The sequence below is a fragment of the Electrona antarctica genome, assembly GCF_951216825.1.
Source record: "Electrona antarctica genome assembly, chromosome: 11".
Taxonomy (NCBI): Eukaryota; Metazoa; Chordata; class Actinopteri; order Myctophiformes; family Myctophidae; genus Electrona; species Electrona antarctica.
The window spans coordinates 49,659,814-49,684,415 of NC_136792.1; the positions used below are offsets into that span (position 1 = coordinate 49,659,814).

Sequence of the window (24,602 nt, forward strand, 5' to 3'; positions counted from 1 at the left end):
CGCGATGGTGTGAAAGTTGACAGCATTATTTCAGTGTTTTTGCATTCACTTAGTATAAAAAAAGCATTCACGACAAGTAGCAGCAATTTATTCAAATCTGTAATTGAGTTAAGGGTAGTTGCTCTGTTTCTATAACAGAATTTCTATGTCCCGAGGTTACATTTACTGTAAACAGTGTAGGGTATAAACAATGTACACACTAGATTTGTATTCCTTGCGGTGCTTGTATTCCATTTAGAAACTATAGTAAAATAGGCACGTCACTTCGTGGTGCTGGGTTCAAAAAGGGACCGGAAAAGAGAAGGGAACCCACACACTCATATGCTCCAAATTATTTATTGACGACGTTTCGAGGCAAGGCTCTTCATCTGGTCAAACTAGGAGTTTATGGTTCTTCAAATATTTCATGTCAAGGTCCTCAAAAAGTATATGATAATAATGATAAAACTAGGAGTTTGACCAGATGAAGAGCCTTGCCTCGAAACGTCGTCAATAAATAACCTTTTGGACCATATGAGTGTGCGGGTTCCCTTCGCTTGTATTCCATTTGACATCCTTCTCCTGTCACAGCAGCTCACAAATCTTGCTGCTGTGTTTGCACATTGTTGTACTCTCTCTCACTCTCGCTCAGTCTCTCTCTCTCTCTCTCTCTCTCTCTCTCTCTCTCGCTCTCTCTTCCTCCTACTTCTCTCTATCTCTCTCTCCTCCTTCTCTCTCTCCTCCTCTCTCTCTCTCTCTCTCTCTCCTCCTCCTACTTCTCTCTCTCTCTCTCTCTCTCTCTCTCTCTCTCTCTCTCTCCCCCTCTCTCTCTCTCTCGGTCTTTCTCATGCTCGTTATGAGCGTTTAATGGCTGAGTCACTGTGTAATGATCTGGGGAAGAGGAACTGTCTTGTTGTCCTTCAGGGCACACACGGCGTCAGAGAGAGAGAGAGAGAGAGAGAGAGAGAGAGCATGCGCTCATGATTAACAACACAACGCACAATAAATCACTGGCGGATGAAAAGTAAACTCATGATAACATCATCGTATTCATCTTGTCGGCTTATAAATCATGTCTCGGGGTTCTGCTGACCGGTTTAAAGAGCAATGTAAAAAAGGGAAAGAAGGAGGTTGTTGCTGTTGTATCGTGCTGTTATATTCGGAGTTCGGACTGTGACCAGATTCTACTAATGTCTTCTAAATCTTGACAGTTTTCTGAAAAAACACATGTGTTTCTATATCAGTGGTTCTTAAAATATTTCATGTCAAGGTCCTCAACAAGTATATGATAATTGGCTGCCGACCCCCATCTGATAATATGTTGTTCCAGGCAGGGACTCCCCAGAAGCAATTTTCACAATTTTTCAAGGGGCACTCGCTACGAGCTTGTAGATCTACTATTTTTCAATATGTATGTATTATGTATAACATAATGCTTATCCCATTTTGGGCGGGAACCCATTTTGGTGTTAGCATTAGGTTATGCTTTAGCTATTGAAAAATAGCAGACCTACAAGCTCATAGCGCGCCACCGAGTGGCGCGCTATGAGCTTGTAGGTCTGCTATTTTTTGAAAAATCGAAGAACCACTGACATAGAAACATAGCTTTTTCAGAAAACTGTCAGGATGTAGAAGACATTTTTAGAATCTGATCTCAGGTCAAAATGGGTAAAGCTAGTGGGTGGAAGGTGGGACATGGTGACTGTGCGGAAAGAATGTCACAACAGTGACATTTCTGTCCACATCCTGATGTGTTTGACCCTGACAGGACACACACACACACACACACACACACACACACACACACACACACACACACACACACACACACACACACACACACACACACTCACACACTGTGTCACACTGACATGATTCTCACGGTCATTGTAGCCTAATGTGTGACCAAAAAAACAATCTGATCCTATGCCCTTGGATAGGATCAGTGGAATTTGAATATTCTTCCATTTTCGTTTTTTTCACGTCATATGAAAGCAGGGAATCATAGCTTCAAATTGACATGTTGGTTGTTCAGTTTGACCCACCTGTTTTGGAGATATGGCTTTGTCTTCCAGAAAACAGCGAGTTGAGAAAACATGCTTGAAAGGTTCACTTCTGTGGACTCTAACATTACACCTAGCTACATGTTTAAGCGTTTATTTCATATTTACATGTCGATTTCAGCTCTCGACATTTATTTCAGACATGCTCTAGTATGTGAAGAGTCTGCCTGCTGTGCTATTAACCCATTTTGGGTGGGAACCCCTTTTGGTGTTAGCATTATGTTATGCTTTAGCTATTGAAAACTAGCAGATCTACAAGCTCATAGCGCGCCACCGAGTGGCGCGCTACGAGCTTGTAGGTCTGCTATTTTTGAAAAATCGAAGAACGACTGACATAGAAACATAGCTTTTTCAGAAAACTGTCCGGATGTAGAAGACATTTTTAGAATCTGATCTCAGAGTTTTTCTCCTCTGGTGAGAAGCTGGAGGATGCATGATGGCAGCCCCTCAGTCAAATCTGGTCACATACTGTATGTACAGTATATGCATGTTAGTTTAGCGGTGGCTGGCTCTGAGCCTCTGCCTGACCAAAAGCCTATAATATCTCCCCCCAGGGGGCCAAGGGGGAATTCCCCCTTAAGCCAGTGCAGTTGTTTTCAACCCTTGTCATATCAAGGATCCATTATTTCTTCCGTATTTGAGCCACGGACCACCATTTGATGACATTTAGCCTCTCAGACCGCAAGACGAATATTTTGTCGTCGTTGAATACGATTCTGACCACAATTCCTTCTTTAATAAAGTGGTTCTCAAAGTGGCGTACGGAGACCCCTGGGGGTCCTTGAGGGAGTTTATACGGGGGGTCCCCAGCAAACTGATAGTTGGGAAACAAATGGACCCTTATAGGTCTGTAACTCAGAGAGTGTACAAATGTGTGTACACTCTCAGACATTGATTTTACAAATATAAATGCCATTAGACAGGGGACCGTAGCCTAAATTCAGGTCAAACCGTGGGCCCTTGAAATGAACCCATTTTGACCTGAGATCAGATTCTAAAAATGTCTTCTACATCCTGACAGTTTTCTGAAAAAGCTATGTTTCTATGTCAGTCGATTTTTCAAAAATAGCAGACCTACAAGCTCGTAGCGCGCCACTCGGTGGCGCGCTATGAGCTTGTAGATCTGCTATTTTTCAATAGCTAAAGCATAACACAATGCTAACACCAAAAGGGGTTCCCGCCCCAAAATGGGTTAAAATGGTTGAGAGTCACTGCTGGAGCCGTAAACATCTTCTCTTATGGGGGTCTCTGCTTGGCATATGTTTTCTAATGGGGGTCCGCAGGTTAATAAGCGTCAATAAGGGAGGGGGTCCTTGACATGAAAAGGTTTGAGCTTTGATAGATGCGTGCATGTGCTCTAGGCATAGAGGCTTTGTCCCGGGCTGGATGTGGTGGTGTTTTAGCAGCCATACTGTGGCCACAGAAAGGCTCTGCATGTGAAACTGTGCACCAGCCCCAAAAGAGGATGTAGTGTAGTGTAGTGTAGTGTGCACACACACACACACACGCACGCACGCACGCGCATCCGCACGCACGCACACTCAAAGTGGTCCATTACTGGCAGGATTGAGTCACTTTAATTCAAATGAAAGGGGGGTCAAAGTGTATTGAGTGCATACTGGTGGTGGGTGTGTGACTCATGTCCGTGTGTGTGTGAGTCTGTTTACGTATAACGGTAATAGAGAGAGGGGGGGGGGGGGGGGCAGAATCTGCTAAAGCGCTGATTTCCAACCCTTTTTTCATATCAAGGTCCATTATTTATTCTGCATTTGAGCCACGGAAAACCACCGTTTGATGAGATTTAGCCTCGCAGACCCCAAAACTAAAGAATATTTTGTTGTTGTTGTCGTGGATTAGAGTTTGTCCACAATTCCATGCTGTATTGATGTTGGTACCATTATGAGAGATAACAGGCAAAACGTTTATCAAAGTAACAATTCTTCTACATTCTCTTAATTGTGTAGACTTCTTATAAACAATGTAATTTTAACAATGTTTTAACTCTTGAGAGATTTGGTATATACCAACTCTCCATTTATCTGCATGGGGACCACCTGGAACCCCCTCAAGGTCCACTGGTGGTCCCTGGACCACTGGTTGGTCCTCCTCGTATACCTCCAGAAAGTAGTGGTGTTGTTGACGTAGGATTGGAATTGGGTTAAAGCGACAGATTAAGGATTATTGTCTTATTGGAGTCCAGGCATTAGGCCTAGTCAGAAAGAATGTGAGCCCACGCAACTTCAAGTCCAGAGGGGGGGTGGGGGGGGGGGGGGGTGGTGTGTGTGTGTGTGTGTGTGTGTGTGTGTGTGTGTGTGTGTGTGTGTGTGTGTGTGTGTGTGTGTGTGTGTGTGTGTGTGTGTGTGTGTGTGTGTGTGTGTGTGTGTGTGTGTGTGTGTGTGTGTGTGTGTGTGTGTGTGTGTGTGTGTGTGTTTGTGAGTGCGCATGCGCGCACGCTGTTGCACGTTGATCAGAGTTAGTGTGTGCTGTTGCACGCACATTCTCGGCCTGTGAGTGTGCGCGTGTGACGCTGTGATACAATGCTGATGACAGTGAGTCAGGTTTTTAGTGGATGACATGGAGTCGGCCTCGGAATGCAAATTTACTCTTCACCTCTCTCAACAAAAGTTTAGGGTTTTTTGGGTGAAAACACTGTTGCCCGTTTAAAAAAAAATCATCACAGCAATAGGCCTATCTCACAGCCCCCTTCCCACGCCCCCTTCCGGTAGCTAGTGGTGTCATTTAACATTAGCATTTACAAGTTTTTTTTCTCTGGAGAATCTAAGTACATTTCCTAATGTAAAAATGTGACAGACCAATATTATTATGAAGCAAACAAGATGGTAAATCAGCTCGAACAGAGAACAAACCTTACCTTGAGAAAACAAAAGTTGTAGACTTCTTAAATGACCTCTGTTAACATGTAGTGTCTATGGAGTGACATCACGCTATCACCACTAGCTCCGAAAGAGGGCGGGGAAATTCTGTGAGATAGGCCTATAATAATAATACGAATGTATTTCCCTTTTAGTAGTTTTGGAGGAATGTGTCGCTGTATACATTTATTTACATGCGATGATAACTCGAGAGCAGTGTTTTTGGCTGCAAATTTAGATTTTAGTTTTAGTCGTAGTCTCTTGAATAGTTTTAATTTAGTTTTAGTCACATTTTAGTCACCTGGAATGTTTTAGGGTCTAGTCTAGTTTTAGTCGACTAAATATCATAAGGTTTTAGTCGACTAAATCTACTGTTGATTTAGTCGAACAAAATGTATTTTGGCGGGCCTTGATGCCGTCGTAATGACTGTTTTTACACTTGCTGAAAATAGCTGATCTACAAGCCCACAACGCGTCGCAGCACGACGCGTTGTGAGCTTGTAGATCAGCTATTTTCAGCATGCAACTGGGTTAAGGTATGGAACTGCAAATCATAGAATCTGCATTCACTGTAGCACGATATCTACGTTATCTCTGAAATGGCATATTGTGGAGACATTCTATGACGATACGATATTTATCGCCCACCCCTACTCTGGGGGGATTTTAGATCGCCTCATATAAGAACTGTGTTAGAAAAACTAAACAAATCATCCCGGCCGTTTCACTCGTATGGATGTAGAATCAACTGACTGAGAGAAAACGCTAATGTTACCGCTGCTGAATTAGTTACATTTTCGCTAGAAACGGACTGTATCATATATGACTGACTGACTGTCTTAAATGATACAGAGACACCTCCCCGATAATTTCGCAGAGACAGTTTGTTTATTTTTGGACCGCAATTCTTATATGAGACGATTTTAACCCATTTAGGCCTGAAGTCGAAATAAAATAAAAAGTCTTCTGAAAGAATATATATTCAAAGATTTATGCCGCATTTTCACGATTAAAAAACAATAGCAGACCTACAAGCTCGTAGCGCGCCACTCGGTGGCGCGCTACGAGCTTGTAGGTCTGCTATTTTTCAATAGCTAAAGCATACCATAATGCTAACACCAAAAGGGGTTCCCGCCCCAAAATGGGTTAAGATGACCCCATGTTATTCATTCATTCAAGTTTTATTTATTCTCGAAATTACACTGAGTAATTAAACTTATTTTCAGTGTTGTCGTGTAATACAATATCATATAAAAAAACATCACAATACATCAGTAGATCAGCAAAACGGAAACAAAAGGTATACATGTGAATTAGGGGCGGCGGTGGCTCAGGGGTAGAGTGTCTGGATGGTAACCGTAAGGTTGCCAGTTCGAACCCGGGCTCCCCCAGAGTCGAAGCGTCCTTGAGCAAGACACTGAACCCCTAATTGCTCCCGATGTGCTAGTTGGTGCCTTGCATGGTTTCCGCTGCCATCGGTGTATGAATGGGTGAATGTAATGCACAATCTCTGTAAAGCGCCTTGGATAAAGGCGCTATATAAATGCACCATTTACCATTTAATTACATAGGTTACAAATAGAAGCTAAGACACATTTCAAAACTCTCTAAAAACAGTTACATATTGTGGGGATCTGTATGCTCACCAAGGTTTTAAAACGACTCAGGGGTACCAATGTGGTCAGTTTTAATGTAGTTTGCAGGTCATTCCGTTCCAGATCTCCATAGAGAAACACTTCCATGAACCGGGGGATGAGCGAGTGACATCAGGACTTCGACGCTCTATAGGATTTACTATTATGTCCATATCGGGCTGCAACTCGAACGGGGCCGAGTCGGCTTAAAGCGGACTTCGCAACGTTCGACCACGGCAACTCGCACGCTTTATATCGCACTCGGTATCCCCTACTACTACTACTAGTAGGAGGAGGAGGAGGGGCGGAACCGTTTACCGAAACGTGAAGGGGACTCCGCGCTATAGCCTTCTAGTGAGAGGAAGCAGGTGTCATATGAGGCTGCAGTGGGGAGTGGACCGGAGGCGGACAATGCTACCCTCACACTGGATTAAATACCCTGCCTGAAGCTATGCACGCGTGCACGCACACGCTCACGCTCACGCGCACACGCACACAGTCACACATACACACACACACACAAAGTCACACACACACAGACACACACAGTCACGCACACACACACACACACACACACACAGACAGACAGACAGACAGACAGACAGACAACTTGGTAAACAGGTCAAGTGTGTGTGTGTGTGTGTGTGTGTGTGTGTGTCGTGTTGCTGATATGAGTTGGCCTGCTAAAGTGTTGGCGTTGTGGTAAGACAAACTGTTACATGCTGAGACTGAGAGAATACACACACACACACACACACACACACACACACACACACACACACACACACACACACACACACACACACACACACACACAGATACTGCTGAAGATACTGCTGAGGGAGCAAATATTTATAATTACAGGAACCCTATGGCCTCCCAGTCCCTGGTCTGGACACGGTCATAATAGCAGAACATTCTGTGAAAATAAACGATCAAACGGCAACAGTATAGCAAGAAGATCCAAAACCTTCTAGATCTGCTACTTTTGGTCACCGGAAATACCTGATCTACACTGGTGGAAAGTTACAAAGTATTAATTTTGAGTTGAGAGAAGGAGGCACTGGAGCAGCTCAGACAATTTAGGCCCTTAATTTATTGACAGGGTACAAGTAAAAAGCGACAACGTTTCGATGTTTCAGTTACATCTTCGTCAGGTCAAGGTTCATGACCTGACAAGATGTAACTGAAACAACGAAACGTTGTCACTTTTTACTTGAAATCGTGAAAAAAACGTTTTTTTCTTGCTTGCTGTAAGTCGCTCTGGATAACGAGCGTTTGCGAAATGCCTTCGTTGTAAATTGTAATTGTACACCTATACCGTATACACTTGACTCTGGCCTAAAAGTAATGACGGAAGAACAAGACAGGAAGAGGGGGCGGGGCCAGTTATGAAAGAGGCTTTTGAAAGAAAGCGGGCAGAGAGTTGACCCTGGACGGAACCACCACACGCGAGAGACTGACATGCACGTTCACTTCATGTACATTTACAGTACACGCACATAGCAACGCATGCATCACGGCTCTGACAGGAAGGGTGCATAGTTGGTGTGTGTGTGTGTGTGTGTATGTGTGGGTGCGTGTGCAGCATCATTAAGTGAACACGCACTCGGCTTGGTGTCTGCAGTGCGTTTGATACATTGCGTCTGTGTGTGCGCGCGCGCATGCATGCACTCACGCACGCTTGCCTAGGCAACAGAATGCGCCATTGTTGAGGCAACACAGAGAGCCCTGTTATTGGCTGCTTTCTGAGAGGGTGGGAGAGAGAGAGAGAGAGAGGGAGAGAGAGAGAGAGAGAGGGACAGAAGGATTAAATGGGTGTTCTGAAAGTGAAAAGGACCAGGGGAGTTCGATGTTTGTGTGAGGCAGCAGAAAGTGAAAAGAAGCGGATGCTTGAGCAGCACCAAAATAATGGAGCTCTCCTCCCACTCTGTCCGAGAAACAGGGCTCTGTGTTGTGAGTGAATCCAGCTTTGGTTCACTGGTGTTGTTGACTTTAACCCATTTTTTTTTAGACCCATAAGGACGATTCTACAAATGCCTTCTAAATCCTGACAGTTTTCGGAACTTCTCCTTCTCTGTAAGTTTTCTGGAAAAACCCATGTTTCTATCGTTTTCAAACATTTTCATGTCAAGGACCCCCAAACATCATCTGTAATTGACCGCCGACCCCGTCTGAAAATATGTTGTTCCAGGGACACCCCACCCAGCTTGTAGATCTGCTATTTTTGAGTGGTGCAACCACTCCAAGGAACAGCAATGTCCGTGTTCAACAGCAATGTCCGTGTTCAACTATGTTTGTTTGTGTGTGACTATGTGTGTGACCAGTACCAATGAGCACCAAAAGTGGCGCTGTTGTGCCAGAAACAGAGAGAGAGAGATCGTGTTAGAACCAATAGGAACTGAAATTGTAACGATACAGAGAAGAAATTGGAACGATACAAATTGGAACGATACAGAGAAGAAATTGGACCCCTTTTGACCCCCCTTTTGGTGTTCGCATTATGTTATGCTTTAGCTATTGAAAAATAGCAGAAAAATAGCAGACCTACTCATAGCGCGCCACTGAGTGGCGCCTTACGAGCTTGTAGGTCTACTATTTTTGAAAAATCGACGAACGACTGACATAGAAACATAGCTTTTTCAGAAAACTGTCAGGATGTAGAAGACATTTTTAGAATCTGATCTCAGGTCAAAATGGGTTAAAACACCAAAATGGGTTCCCCCTTCCTGAATGGGTTAACTCAGAGAGTGCACGAATGGAACCGAATGTCGCTATGTCGCGTAGCAAAGGCTCCGATATCTGATGTGAGGGGAACCCTTTTACGTGTAACGTTTTGTGGTAAAAGCTTTGCTCAAACTTTCTTCTTTTTCGTGTGTGTGTGTGTGTGTGTGTGTGTGTGTGTGTGTGTGTGTGGTGGTGCTGATATGAGTTGGTCTGTCGGCGTTGTGGTAAGACAAAGTGTTACATGCTGAGACTGAGAGAATACACACACACAGAGATACTGTGTGTGTGTGCTAATATACTGTCACGGTAGGCTAGTTGTTTATGAGCATATATATAATAATCCATACATGACACAGTTATGACCTCAGCATTAATCAACGGGTGTTTCATAAAGTGGACTGTTTGACGGCTTGCCCTCTTTCTTGACTTCCTCCTTTGAGAAACGGGAAGTGCTTTTGGCCGGTGAGTGACAGACTCACCGGACAAACTCAGGATAGAGATAACAGTGCAGCTCGCCGCAAATAGCAAAGGTTTCGAGCTAAGTATGTGCGATGTGATGCGTTGCTAGCTTGAGTATCTGAGAGAGAGAGGGAGAGGAGAGAGAGAGGGAGAGGGAGAGGGAGAGGGGGAGGGGAGAGAGAGAGACAGAGAGAGAGAGAGACAGAGAGAGAGAGAGAGAGAGAGAGAGAGAGAGAGAGAGAGAGAGAGAGAGAGAGAGAGAGAGAGAGAGAGAGAGAGAGAGAGAGAGAGAGAGAGAGAGAGAGAGAGAGAGAGAGAGAGAGAGAGAGAGAGAGAGAGAGAGAGAGAGTCTCTGGCCTGTTAGAGGAAATGGTACAGGAAATTGCTCTTTTTACCCACGCACGCACGCACACAAGCTGGTGCATACTCCAGCATACTGCAAAGTGCATACTTTCAGTCACTGAAACAAATTCAAGCTAACATTACAGAGTAAGTTATCAGGCTGAACGGAATATACAATTACAGTAAAATATTAATGTTTTTGTTTTAACCCTGGCCTGAGGTCGAAAGAATATATACTCAAAGATTTGCGCTGCATTTTCACAATACTTTTTTAAAATAGCAGACCTACAAGTTCATGAGCTTGTAGATCTGCTATTTTTCAATAGCTAAAGTATAACATAATGCTTAGTTAAATAATGTGTTAATTTTATATTGAAAAAGCTTTAGATTTGTGGTCTTCATTCATTATCGACACCGGTGTTACAACATGGCAACATGGGATGCACATAGCCTACTTTAATTCACTTTGTGTGCCGACCATGGATCCAGACATTGAGCACTAAAGGGTCAAGACGTTTTTTGCGCTGTCCCTGCGGTGTGATATGTCTTGTTGCACGTTGACCCTATTCAACGCATGTAATTCAATTATGTAATCCAAGGAGTTGCATGGTGACCCTTTGGTGTGGTTAGCGCTTAAGAAAGAATATAGAAAGAGAATAAAATCCGCACTCTCAATCGTAGTAAGAGTCTTGTTTAACCCAATTTGACCTGGGAACGATTCTACAAAATGTCTTCTAAAGGTTTCTGAAAAACCCATGTTTCTATGTCCGTCCCCCCCCCGTCCCCCCCCCCCCCCCCCCCCCAGAAGCAAAGATTTGAGTTAAAAACGTTCGCTCTGAAAGAATATATATTCAAAGATTTGCGTCACATTTTCACGATTTTTCAAAAATAGCAGATCTACAAGCTCTTAGCGCGGCACTCGGTGCCGCGCTATGAGCTTGTAGATCTGCTATTTTTCAATAGCTAAAGTATAACATAATGCTTAAAACACCAAAAGGGGTTCCCGCCCAGAATGGGTTAATAATGGAGATGATCCGCAGCAGCAGTCAAACCAGACAAACGCGTTTCGGCGCGCAGGCCTTCATCAGTGTCAGAATTCTGACGCTCTCTTTGAATCTGCACCCAGAACACGCCTGAACCTTTAAATTATTGCCTGAGTTGAGCGAGCCTAACCCTAACCCTTAAGAAAGAAGCCATGGTGTAAAAAGAAAGAGAGAACGTAAATGAAGAATTTGGGGCAGAGGTTGGCATCCAGGGAGTATGTGTGTGCAGAGTTGGCATCGGCTGGGCCAACGGTGCCGGAGATTAGCTGTACACGGATGTACGGATGGATGGACGGACGGAGTGCAAAACATACTCTCTCCCCATGCCTTCGGCCTGGTGGAGACAATAAGTAGCAATGTGATTGTTGGACAGCACATCGTGTAATGTTCATCGGGATTGTTGCTGTGGCAGGCAAAATAAAACTTGCTTGGAGTTTGCCCGACCGGACAAGTGGGCATTTGAGTGTGGATGAATGGGCGCAACCATCTTTAGTTGGCTATTATTAAACCAGGTATCTGTCTAAACACCTGAACGTGGCCAGAGGACTCTGTTGCACCATTCTCTCTTTCGCTTTTGATTGATTGATTGAAATATTTATTAACAGTTTGCAGAATTACAGTACATTTCAAGCACGAACTCAATACAAAGACCACCATGTTCAATTCATCAAAACATTTAGAGACGTATTGATAGACACTTCTATATAGACAAAGAACAGAACAGGAATTCATCATAATGGAGGTAAAAAGGGAAAAGAAACATACAGTGAGGGGAAAAAGGGGGGGGGGCGGTTGGGGGGATTCAGATTTTACGGGGGCCAGTTTTGAATTGCAGCCGTGCGTAGGTGCCCTTTGAGAGTGGTTTTGAAGGAGTCAAAACCGAGTCTCTCTCTCTCCCCCCCAGGGCCGGATTAACACCTCTGAGGGCCCCTGGGCACTGAAGCTCGAAGGGCCCCCCTTCACGCGCAACATTTTTGCTGTTTCGGGGCATTGTTGCTGCTTTACACACAATTGCACTTTTCAGCTGCCCTTCTCACCAACAATAAAACACTAATCTTTTTAGACACCATTTATTTCATTCGAATTAGCAGGGACATTTTCTGTGGAGGTGAGGGGGCCCTGGTGCCCAAGGGCCCCTGGGCACGTGCCCAAAGTGACCATATGGTAGATCCAGCCCTGCCCCCCCCCCCCCCCCCCACACACACACACAAGCTACAAGCTCTCAAAGCTCCTTCTTTCCCAGTAGCAAAAAAAGAAAGTTGCGACTTTTTACTACGGGCAAACGTGGGCGTAAGATGAGCATCCCACCCGTGACATAAAAAGAAAAAAAAACACCCGTGCACTTTTCCCAACTGTAGCTCTATAACCATGCGTCACCAGGATTTTCCATGCGGTGAAAAGTTCACTCGTTGGAATGAAGATACCAAGGATTCGTCAGCGACGCGTCACTTGACTGTGGTTTATAGCAGTGGTTCCCAAACGTTTTCATCTCAAGGACCCCCAAATTGACACTAATTAGCCCATGGACCCCCGTTTGAAAAGATATGCCAGGGACCCCCATAAGAGAAGATTTTTACGGCTCTAGCAGTGATTTTTAACCTGTTTAATTTCAAGGACCCCCTTTGACATGCATTAGTCTACAGACCCCCATTTAATGGCATTTCTATCTCTGGGACCCCCAATTTATATTGTAAAATCTATGCTAATTGAACTCACTCTCTGAGTTACAGACCCATAAGGGTCCATTTGGTTCCAAATTATCATTTAGCTGGGGACCTCCTGGAACTCCCTCAAGTACCCCTGGGGGTCCCCGGACCCCACTTTGGGAACCACTGGTTTACAGAGTCTGTGTTACTTCCGTGTTGCATAGCATAACGGTGACATCGCTGTCGAATCCTTGGTATCTGAATGGAACATTCATTAAGTATCATCGGTAACACATGTGGAAGGAAATAGGTAAGGGGCCCCAAGTTCTTTCCAAAATGGCGTGTGTGCATAGAGCCCATTTAAATTTTAGGTTGTGAGTCGGCTGTTTCCGCCGTGAAGAGGCGACTGGCAGTAGTTCTAACGCCATAGAACCTAATCCAAAATGTGACGTTGTTATTATGCATAATGTTGAACACGGTATAGCCACCACCACCAACAGACAGCAGCTGTGTGGGACTGTCCTTAAAGGGATAGTTCAGATTTTTTTAACTTAAGTTGTATGAAATACTTGCCAATAATATAGTGGTTGCAACTGTATTAATTGATTGCCCGAGTCCCATGGTGGGAGTTCTGCTCTTGTTTTGGTCAATATTAAGTAGTTCCGGGGCACTGGGGCCACGCAGTAAAAGTAAATGAATCCACAAAACGAACGTAATTTGTATTGTTGACCTATTTCTAAAATATTAGCTCGACTTTCGTTCAACTTTGACCCCTCTATCACATGGAACTATTTTTTGGGCGTAGTGATATGGACACAAAAAACATAGTTCTGTGTGATAGAGGGGTAAAAAAAGAACGAAAGTTGCACTAATATTTTAGAAATAGGTCAACAATACAAATTACGTTAGTTTTGTGGATTAATTTACTTTTACTGCGTGGCCCCCAGTGCCCCCACAAAATGACCGGAACTACTTGATATTTCACCAAAACCAGAGCAGAACTCCCACCACGGGACTCGGGCAATCAATTAATGCAGTTGCAACCACTATATTAATGGCAAGTATTTCATACAACTTAAGTTAAAAAAATCTGAACTATCCCTTTAAATGGCATCAGACGTCATCTGACTCACAGCTGAGAAAACGGCTGACCTCTTACTTATACTCACAAACTATTTTTAGAGAATTTATGATTACGTGCACATATTTGTTCGTGTTCCATTACGGTGCGGTGTTCAGGCCTAATATTGAGCCGTGTGACCCGTGACAGAATCTACAGTAGGTCATGGGCATTCTGAGTAAACACTCAAAAACCCGCTCAGTGAAGACATCGATTGATGTTCCTGTTTTTACAAAGATGTTTTCACACTTAATCTCGTCTAGACAGGAATGACAAAAACCACCAGTGTTGGAAGAAGTACTCAAACCTTTTACTTTTTATCAATACTGCAATATTAGAACTACTCTGTTACAAGTAAAGTTATGTCGTTGAACACTGGAATATAGGAATGGAAATTGCATTTCTGTTTGGCTTTTAGGATTTGAAGTGAAACAGGGGAGATATGACAAATAACTAGGCATGTAACGATTCACTCAACTCACGATACGATTCGTATCACGATATGAGGTTCGCGATATGATTTTTCACGATATTAAAGAAAAAATTCTGTTTTTTTAAATTTTATATAATTTATCTTCCCCCCCTGAGATTTTTTATTTAATTACATTGCAAAAAAGTAGCATTACTTTTGACAGTGCAGAAACATAATTGCCTTCCTTGATGAGTATCAACGACCATCATCACCTGGGTACAGTCACAGACACACACAGCTCCCCTCTACAGTGCTCTACTACTGAAAGTGACTATAATTTCTCTCCAAAAGCACTTGAATATGATGGAATATGACTAAAGCTCACATTTCACATCACACACTAGCGATTTTTTAATTTCAATGAATTGATTGATATCGCCGGGATTAATATAGATATATATCGATATACGATATATCGTTACATGCCTACAAATAACCTAAATAACCTACAACTAGAACCAAAAAAACATCTCGTGGATGCACCTGGGACGTATCCTCAGTGATGTATCCCAAGGTCATCGGGGTTTTCGGGCCTCAGACCCCCCTCACTCAGGTGACCCATACGCCGGGATCAAGTCCCAACTTACGTCCCAGTAGCGTATACCCTCGATCAGTCCCCGAAAGACCAGGTGCCACACAATCCGTTGCTCCGGAACTACTCGGGTCTGGGAGGTAGATCAATCTGGCGCGTGGAAGGAAGGACTAGGCTCTGTGGGTTGACTCCTGTCCGGGCCCCTCCTACGGTACGTCTCAACAGGGAGTGCTCTCACCAGGTCCAGAACCCGTGCGTTGCACCAGACCCCCAGCACCAGACACTTGACTGACATCAATCGATAGTGGAAATAGCCGATCTACAAGCTCACAAATAATTGCAATGTATTGTGAGTTGTGACAGGCCTAGGCGTGGTTCAGTTTGGGTATAGACTAGTGATGCACCGAATATTCGGCCGCAGAAAATATTCGGCAGAAAATGGCTAAAAATGCATTTTTAGTTTATGGCTGCTCCAACAGTAGTGGCAACATTCCAAAAAAAAGAAAAAAACGGAATGTCAAAATATCCACCGCGGTGGCTGAGACCAGAGCCATTGAGTAATGGTTGAGACGAAGCAGTGAAAGGTCCTGAAAGATACATAACGTCAGTCTTACGCAATCTTTCTGTTTTATGAACACAAGGCTGCTGTACTTTATACCTCATACTTTAAATGCTTAGTATTTTGACATTCCGTTTCTTTTTGTTTTTTGGAATGTTGCCACTACTGTTGGAGCAGCCATAAACTAAACAGGTTCATCTCGATGTTCTGGGCATCTTTGTAATGTTAGTGTTGGTAAAAAGCAGGTAAAAGAGTAACGTTTTTAGGCAGACTAACATCAGTCACTCTACCGTTCACTGTAGTAGAAGAGGTGCGCCTGGTGAGGGTTTAAACCCTGCAGCTATGTCGAGTCCTCCTACAGGAAATACGTAAGCTGTGACCATGAGACCCGTTTCTGAATTCGTCACTTTATTTATTCACCGGAATCTCTCGTATCCCGTTTCCTTAATTCTGACTTGACATCCTTCTCTGTTAGTCCACAGCCAGTGATATGCTGGCGTTTCATATTTTGGGATTTGTGTGTCAGTAAAATAATTATTGTATTAGTCTCTCGATTCGGCTGGGGTGAATTCTTTATTGGCAGAAATGTAATCAGTACAGTGTACAGTCAAACACACTTCCAAAGGGATCACCGAAAAAAGTCATTTCCTCTCCCTTTGGCATGCTGAAAGGTGGAACAGCAATGTCCGTGTTAACCTATGTGACGTTAACCTATGTGACTATGAGTACCAGTAGGGGCAAAAGTGGCGCTGTTGTGCCAGAAACAGAGAGAGAGAGAGAGATAGTGCTGCACTGTTGCCTGCTAATGAGAGGGAGAGAGACAGAGAGGGAGAGAGAGACCGGGGGGGGGGGGGGGGGGGGGATATTTGAGGGGAGAGGAGTTGCACCACTCAGTTCAGACGGGTGTGATTTTTGTTTTGTTTTAAAGGACGCCGGGGATTTGCATTTTTCGTGGGCGGGAGACCGGGAGTCAGGGCATTCCACACTTGGGTGGCAGTGCTGTAGAAAGGAGAATTTGCCCATGTTTGTTTTGAAAGTGGGTGGTACCCTGGGTGGATTTGGCAAAAGGGCCTTTCTGTGTGGAGTTTTCATGTTCTCCCCGTGTCCCCGGCCTAGGGTAGGTACCCTCACAAAAACACATGCAGTAGTCCTGGTCTCTAAACTACCTCCGCCTGGCCAGCCGGGGCGCCTGATGGAGGGTAAGGGAACTGGTTGGAATAACGTGTTTTCCCGCTCTCACTTTTATACAGGATGGGCGTACCATTCGGCTGTCCTTTTGCACGGACGGAGAAGCCAAGTTAGGTGGGGAAGTACTTTATTGGCTCATGGTTTGCAATTGCAAAACACACTCAAATTGAAACTCAATATTTGATTCAAAGAATGAGTCAACTTCAGTTCACCGGTTCCTTCCTCCAGAACGGAAAAGAGATTTGAAGACGAATAAGAACTAAGCTTCCCCGGCTGCATATGTAATACTGTTTCCGAGCTTGCGTGGCCGAGGAACACACATGTGGGCCGGTTAAAAAAAAAAGTCAAACAAACTCATGCATGTGATGTGACAGACAAGACTTTATTCCTCATACAAACAAGATGCCATTGCCTGGCCCTGTATCTCAAATGGTCAAATAAATATTTGATATTATATGCCTTTTGTAATATTTCTGTATATCAGTAAAATGTAGATGTATTTTATATAGACATTGAGGGAAATTATTAAGGTTCTCAGACTTAAAAAATAAATAAACAGCGCTTTAAACTAACCGGTTAATCAATCGTTAAGTTTATCAAAACTTAAATCAATTAACTATTTATGAATTAATGGGTAATTCCCCTCCCTACAAGCTTAGCTTAGATGGTTTTACCGCTTTGAATGTGGCTTCCCCTGTTTTGGTTGATTTACAGGTAACCTACACGTATTTTATGTGACACCGTCGTACCACGTCTGATGTAGAAAAGTATTTAACCAACTACTCTCCGTACCATGAAAACCACCCTCAAAACCCACCTCTTCCCTATATATATTAGCAGGGAGCAGTCAGTGGGCTGTGTAAGAGGCTCCTTGAGGAGGTCTTATAGTTTAGAGGATCTGTATCTTGCCTTAGGCGTTGGGGGGAGGGAGTTGGATATTAGTAACTTGAGCCCAGTATCTTAGTTAGGTACCTCCTTTTTATTATACTTACTCGCTATATAGGATACTCCAACTATGTGACCTTCAAATTCAACCTGAAAAGGTGGCTAAAAACAATTCAAATCTGTAATCATGAGTAACTATTAAGCACTATTTAGTATTTATCACCTGTGTCATTTTTCACTTCACTTTGCAGTTGTTCTGTCCCCTGTACCATGTTGATCTGTTCCTGTATTGTACTGTACTGTATTGTGTTTTTGTATGGATATAGTGTTGGGTGCTTGCACATATGCACACATGGCATCAACGCATGGTGTTGCGTGCTGGCACACTATACACTCTGTCTTTCTTTTATCTGTATTGTATTGTGTTTTTGTATGGATATAGTGTTGGGTGCTTCACTGCTTGCACATATGCACACATGGCATCAAAGCATGGTGTTGTGTGCTGGCACACTATACAATCTGTCTTTCTTTTATCATTAATTTTTTAAGAGCCTGCTCAGGGACTACAGATGCAATTTAGCTTTGGCTAACTCTGGCTTATTTACATTGATGTGAAAACTGACATGTTGATTAACGTGCTTTGTCCCTGTCAAATAAATAAATACTTACTGTATGATATATTTACTTGTAGTGTGTTATGTTATTGATCTTCTTCTTCTGCTGAGTCTCTGCTGAGTCTGCTCGCCATACTTTATACGGGTGACATGGCTTGACGTCACGCTGTCGACCGTTTCCGTGACAACACTAGCTAACTCATTCTACTGTTTTATTGATTGTATGCCTTAGTCTTAGTGGGCTTTTTTTCTCCCCCTAATAAAGTCGTTTTTATTTGTTGTTTTTTGTCATGCCCCACATGCAAAGCGTCTTTTGGCTATATAAATTCACGGGTAATTCATTATTTGGATTAAGGTCCCTGCACACCGGACGCGTTTTCGGATTTTTAGCGTCGTTTTTCCGTTGGTTTTCCGAAAAACACGTCCAGTGTGCAACCACCTTTATTATTATTATTTTAAACTATCACTTTTTGCCTTTTAAATTTTCCTTTTTTCCTCTTCCACAGGTTGTTTGAGCCATGATCTGACATTTCCCCGCATACACACACACCCACACACACACAATGTCGGAGACCGACACGTGCACGCCGGCGTGCGCGTCCGTGTGGGACTGGCTGTGCGTGCTGCGTCTGGAGCAGTACCACGGGGCGTTCCGCGACGCCGGGCTGGCCACGTACCAGGAGTGCCAGAGGGCCCTGACGGCCGAGCGGCTGGAGGTCATGGGGGTCAGCCTCCCGGGACACCGGCGCCGCATCCTGGCCAGCCTGCAGAAGACACCGGCCATCAGTTGCCGTGGAGCAGCGCCGTCCCACCCGGTGAGGCTGCACAATATATATTGCATGCATATAGGCAACTGGTGGCCCCCGCCTTCACTTAATGCGGCCCCTGGGTCAGAATACTGATATATATTATTGATTTCAGCTGTTACAATTCCAAACATGCAAACATGACCCGCTTTAATTACTTCAGTCTATATATGTAGCTTAACACCCCAATCGCCCAGGACGAAGTTCACCGTCCTTTCTATTAGTAAACAACCAGCTTTGTATTGAGTTCATACAGTTAACATAACTATAACTAAATGCATTTTACATTAAATAAAGTTACTTTTCAGTATTCCAATTCAAAAATAGAAAAAAATAATTCAGGATTTCAATTCAAATATAGCAAAAATAGCTGATCTACAAAGCTTGTAGATCGTCTATTTTTGCTACGACAGTAATATGTAATGTGGCCCTCTGGAGTCATGTGGAAATACCGGGCTCACGGCGCCCTCTGGAGTGAGTGTGGAAATATTGTGGACCTCTCCATCGTCAAAGTTGCCCACCCCTGATATATTGTATCGTTATCGAGGTATGAACATGTGCAATATCAGTATCGCAAAAAGGCAACGATATCGCGATATAGCAATATATCGTCGATATATCGTCAACTTCTAAAGCCAGCATCATCCCATCCACGCTAGTTTCCATTCTTGCTACACTTAGAATATCAAATTACAATTGTGGGAACCCAATAGCACTTAAAATTAAGAGTGGTATTGACTTGTTATGTGTTTTTTTTTAATAATGTTTATTTTACAATGTTGGCTTCAAATATTTGAATGAAAATATTTGGAAATATTTGGCATAAATGCCGAGATATGACATTTTGTCCATATCGTGTAGCCCTACCACCCGGACCACCCAGACCACCCAGACCACCCGGACCTCCCCCCCGCCGACCCTCCTGACGCCGCCGACCCCCAGAATGATGCCCCGCACGGCGCAGCGGAGCGGCGGCAGAGTTGGCACCGGGCGCCCGTCAGAAGAGCTCTCATGCGAGAGAGAACCGTGCCTAGTCCACCGGGCAGGCCCGTCCCCAAGGAGAGTAATGAGGAGAGAGAGGAGGAGGAGGAGGAGGAGGAGGAGGAGGTGGAGGAGAGGGGCGGAGCACAGGGGGAGAAGAGGCCCATGCCAAAAGACAGACTGGTCCCCATGCCCCCTGGACCTGTCCCAAGGGACACACTGGTCACTGGGGAGGGGGAGAGACCCATGCCCAGGGGTGGAGGAGAGGGGGAGAGGCCCATGCCCCCTGGACCCATGCCCAAAGACAGACTGGTCCCCATGCCCAGGGACAGAGTCGTCCCTGGGGAGGGGGAGAGGCCCATGCCCGCTGGACCCATGCCCAAAGAAAGACTGGTCCCCATGCCCAAGGACAGAGTCCTCCCTGGGGAGGGGGAGAGGCCCATGCCCCCTGGACCCATGCCCAAAGACAGACTGGTCCCCATGCCCAGGGACAGAGTCGTCCCTGGGGAGGGGGAGAGGCCCATGCCCCCTGGACCCATGCCCAGGGACAGAGTCGTCCCTGGGGAGGGGGAGAGGCCCATGCCCCCTGGACCCATGCCCAAAGAAAGACTGGTCCCCATGCCCAGGGACCCGCTAGTCCCTGGGGAGGGGAAGAGGCCCATGCCCGACCGATTGGTCCCCATGCCCAGGGACAGAGTCGTCCCTAGGGAGGGGGAGAGGCCCTTGCCCGCTGGACACGTCCCCGGAGACACACTGGTCCATGGGGAGGGGGAGAGACCCATGCCCCCTGGACCCATGCCCAGAGACGCACTGGTCACTGGGGAGGGGAAGAGGCCCATGCCCGGCAGATTGGTCCCCATGCCCAGGGACAGAGTCGTCCCTGGGGTGGGTGAGAGGCCCATGCCCGCTGGACCCATGCCCAGAGACGCACTGGTCACTGGGGAGGGGGAGAGACCCATGCCCCCTGGACCCATGCCCAGAGACGCACTGGTCACTGGGGAGGGGGAGAGACCCATGCCTGACATACTGGTCCCCAGGCTGAAGGAAGTGGGCGGGGAGGAGGGTGGGGAGACAACCAGGCAGACACCCATGCCGACGCCCAGAGAGAGTCGGAGCGCACCCAGAGGACGAGAGGCGGAGGAGGGCGGAGCCGACAGAGGAGGAGGTGGCGTAGACCAGGGGGCGAGGCCGGTTCCTAGATCCAGGATCAAATATGTCTCCGGGCCCCCGACGACGGGTGCCAAGTCCCCCTCCGTCTCCAAGTCCCCCCCCGTCCGCTCCTTCTCCGAGTCCCCCCCCGTCCCCTCCTTCTCCGAGTCCCCCCCCATCCCCTCCGTCTCCGAGTGCCCCCCCATCCCCTCCGTCTCCGAGTGCCCCCCCATCCCGCCGCGTAGCTCCCCCAACTGCCCCCCGCAGCGCTTCACCCCCGCGGCCCCCCCTCCCTCTCCCGCGGTGCCTCCCACAATCGCCTTGCCGGTACCGGGTACAGGAACCGGCACCACCCCGCCAAGACCCCGTAGGACCCCCAACGCCACCATCCCAACTCCCTCCCCCACCCACGCTCCTCTCTCGCTCCCCGGCTTCCCGTCCGCGGCCTCACCTTCCTCCTTGCCTCAGCGACGACCCGACACGCTGGCCGTCTTCCCCCCCTCCTCCGCCCAGCAGGGGGCAGGAGAGGGGAGGTCCCCCTCCCCTCTCCGCCGGAGGTCCGCCGTTTCCCCCACGGCCTGTCTCTCCTCTTCATCCTCCTCTTCGTCAACTGAGCCCGGCGACGCCCCACCTCTTCCCCCCAAGGTAGGGGTGGCGCCTAGAGGCGGCGCTCCGGCCCCGCCCATCCCCCGCCGCCCCCCCAGGGATCCGGCTCGGAGGACCACCGTGCCAGGTGCTCACAGGTAAGAGACATCGTTATCCACACCTGGCTTAAGGTCCTTTCAGATGAGCAGCGATTAACGTGCCTAGTAATTCATTTTGAATCAGACCTGCGGTTTTTTTTTTGTATGTCGAGGGGCGTCAACGCAAGCATTGTGTTGTCTCCCCTCTTGAGCAGACCTGTCGTAGATCCAGGCGACAACTTCTGCGTTAAGGTGGCCTTACACTAGACGATAATCGGGCATCTTTGACGCTCGGGGGGTGCCCGACTAAATCGATCTGCTCCGGATAGCCGTGGGGGAAAAAGCTGCTTGAGCGTCAGGCCTTCACAGTCTTTAGGGAACGGAACCTCCTGTCTGAGGAAAGCGAGGCGGAAAGACTGTGGCCTGGGCGTGCAGGGTCAGCCATGATCTTCCTGGCCCTCCTCAAAGCCCTACTCCTAAACAGGGCCTCAAGGGGGGGGGCAAAGGGCAGCCAATCACCCTCTCTGCTGATCGTATGACCCGCTTGCAGCTTGGCCTTGTCCTTGGCCGCTGCAGCGGGGAACCAAACGGTGATGGCGAGGGTGACGATGGACTCTATGATGGCAGTGTAGAAGTTAACCAGCATGGTCCTTGGGAGGTGGAATTTCCTCAGTTGTCTCAGGAAAAAAACAGACTTTTCTGGGCCTACTTGTTCTGTTGTGTGAACCTCTGTGTCACTGGTTGCTGTATTTATCTTGTTTTATTTGTGGCTAACGCTGCCATCTGCTGGCCGAAATGGTGAAACGCAGCAGATGTCTTGTTTTTCTTTTTTTGGAGCTTGAATGTGGTAGAGCAGGACCAGTGACCATGTGACTCTTCCTGGAATCTGACAAACTGTCAAAAAACCCGAAACTAAAATAAATCCAGTGACGTCTGTGATTACATTTGTACAACATGAACACAGAGAGCTTTACTGTTGAAATGAAATGATTACTATATTTACCCAGGGTATCTGGGCTAAGCTCAAGAACTTGTTTCCAGCCAGGCCCTGCTCATAGAACATTTCATCGTAGTGGTTCAATGCCTTGTTCAAGGGCACTTCAGCGGTGGTAATTTGAACGTGTCGGACCGCTGATTCGAACTGGCAACCTTCCGGTATCAAGACCGCTCCGCAATCTGTTCGGCCACCGCTGCCACACACACACACACACACACACACACACACACACACACACACACACACACACACACACACACACACACACACACACACACACACACACACACACACACACACTCTCTCTCTCTCTCTGACGGAACCTAAATAAAAATGAAATAAAAACTACGATGACTAAGACTAAATATATTGACAATTTTGTCAACAAATAAAAACTAGAGTAGACTAAAATGTCAGGGAGGGACTAGTGGACAAGATATCCAGTAGAACTAAAAGACAATCAAGTCATTTAATGTTTGGTTGCACTCTGATGTTGCACTCAACAAAACTCTCACCGCTTGTGAGCTTGTGGATCGGCTATTAGCAACCAAGTATAAAATCTGCCATTAGGAGTCCATCAAGGCCCATCCAAAATATTTTTTGTCGTCAAAATCAACTGTACATTTAACAGTTTGTAGAATGGGTACAGTTCAACGAAGGTACAGGTCAATACAACATCTGTTACGAGGATAAAACCAGAGAAAGCACTAAGACTCTTACGATGTTCAGTCAACTAACACTAGACTAACACTAAAACATTTCACATGACTAAGACTTTGACTAAAAGTAAATCATAAGTTGCTGTCAAAATCAGCACTGAATGAAACAGTCTACAGGTTAGACACTCAATTCAATTCAAAGGAGCTTTATTGGCATGAGAAAACATACATTTATATTGTCAAAGCAAGGGTCAAAATATATTCTAAAACGGTTAGTCCCCAATACTTGATTCTGATTGGCTGGTTACCGTCACGTGACGGTTGTAAATCTCACCGATAATACACACCTTCAATCACTTTATATCATTCCCAGCTGATCCCACAGCTCTGTAGCTGCACTGGGGAAGGAGAGCACTTGATTGCTTTACAAGCCCATGCTGTGGTGAGACACTTGTTGCGCTCGTGTCTCACCACGGCATGGCCTCTCACCCATTATACAATCCACGGTGACCTGAGACCTCTTGTGGCTTATTGCTTTAATAAGGAACAGTTGAAAATGGGGGAAGTATATACAGCTGGAGAGGGTACAACATTTTTGTAAACGGAGCTATGTCACGTTGCATCGTTTTTCTAATATTATATTATATTATAAATACTAAATAGTAAACAAAGAAAGCTTCAGATTTAAGATGTGTTTAAAGGTAGCAGCCCTGTCACCTCCCACACTCACTCCTATCTATAGCCCACATTGAACTTGAGTTTAGTTCAATCACCGAAGCATTGGCAGCTGGTTGAACTAAGTTCACTGTTTATGTCCGCTCGGTTTGCGTCATTCTGTAACTGTGTGTGTGTGTTTTCTCTGACACACACACACACACACACACACACACACACACACACACACACACACACACACACACAAAGGGCCTTTCGCATTGAAGACAATGCACTCGGCAAGCAGCTTGACTGTGTCACCTTCTGGCACACACACACTCGCACACACGGTGCAAATGTGTTTCCTCCTTTGTTGACTTTGTCCCCTCCCCTCTTAAGGCTGTCGTTTCCGATCGCATTTGTTTTTTCCCCACCACTGTGTGTGTAGCGCCCGTGTGTGTGTGTGTCTGTCTATAGCGTGTGTGTCTATAGCGTGTGTGTGTGTGTGTCTATAGCGTGCGCACGTGTGTCACTGCT

General features: G+C 45.9%; 1 protein-coding gene across 6 annotated transcripts in view; it reads left to right on the top strand.

Annotated features, from left to right (window-relative positions):
• Nucleotides 1-24,602, top strand: part of arap1 (ArfGAP with RhoGAP domain, ankyrin repeat and PH domain 1) — a 135,013-nt gene that overhangs the window by 8,677 nt on the left and 101,734 nt on the right. For all 6 annotated transcript variants that reach the window (XM_079515137.1, XM_079515140.1, XM_079515136.1 and 3 more), the window contains exons 2-3: nt 18,643-18,951; nt 19,804-21,815. In XM_079515137.1, the coding sequence (XP_079371263.1) occupies nt 18,700-18,951; nt 19,804-21,815 (2,264 nt within the window). In that variant the 5' untranslated portion in view covers nt 18,643-18,699. The remainder of the gene's footprint in view (nt 1-18,642; nt 18,952-19,803; nt 21,816-24,602) is intronic.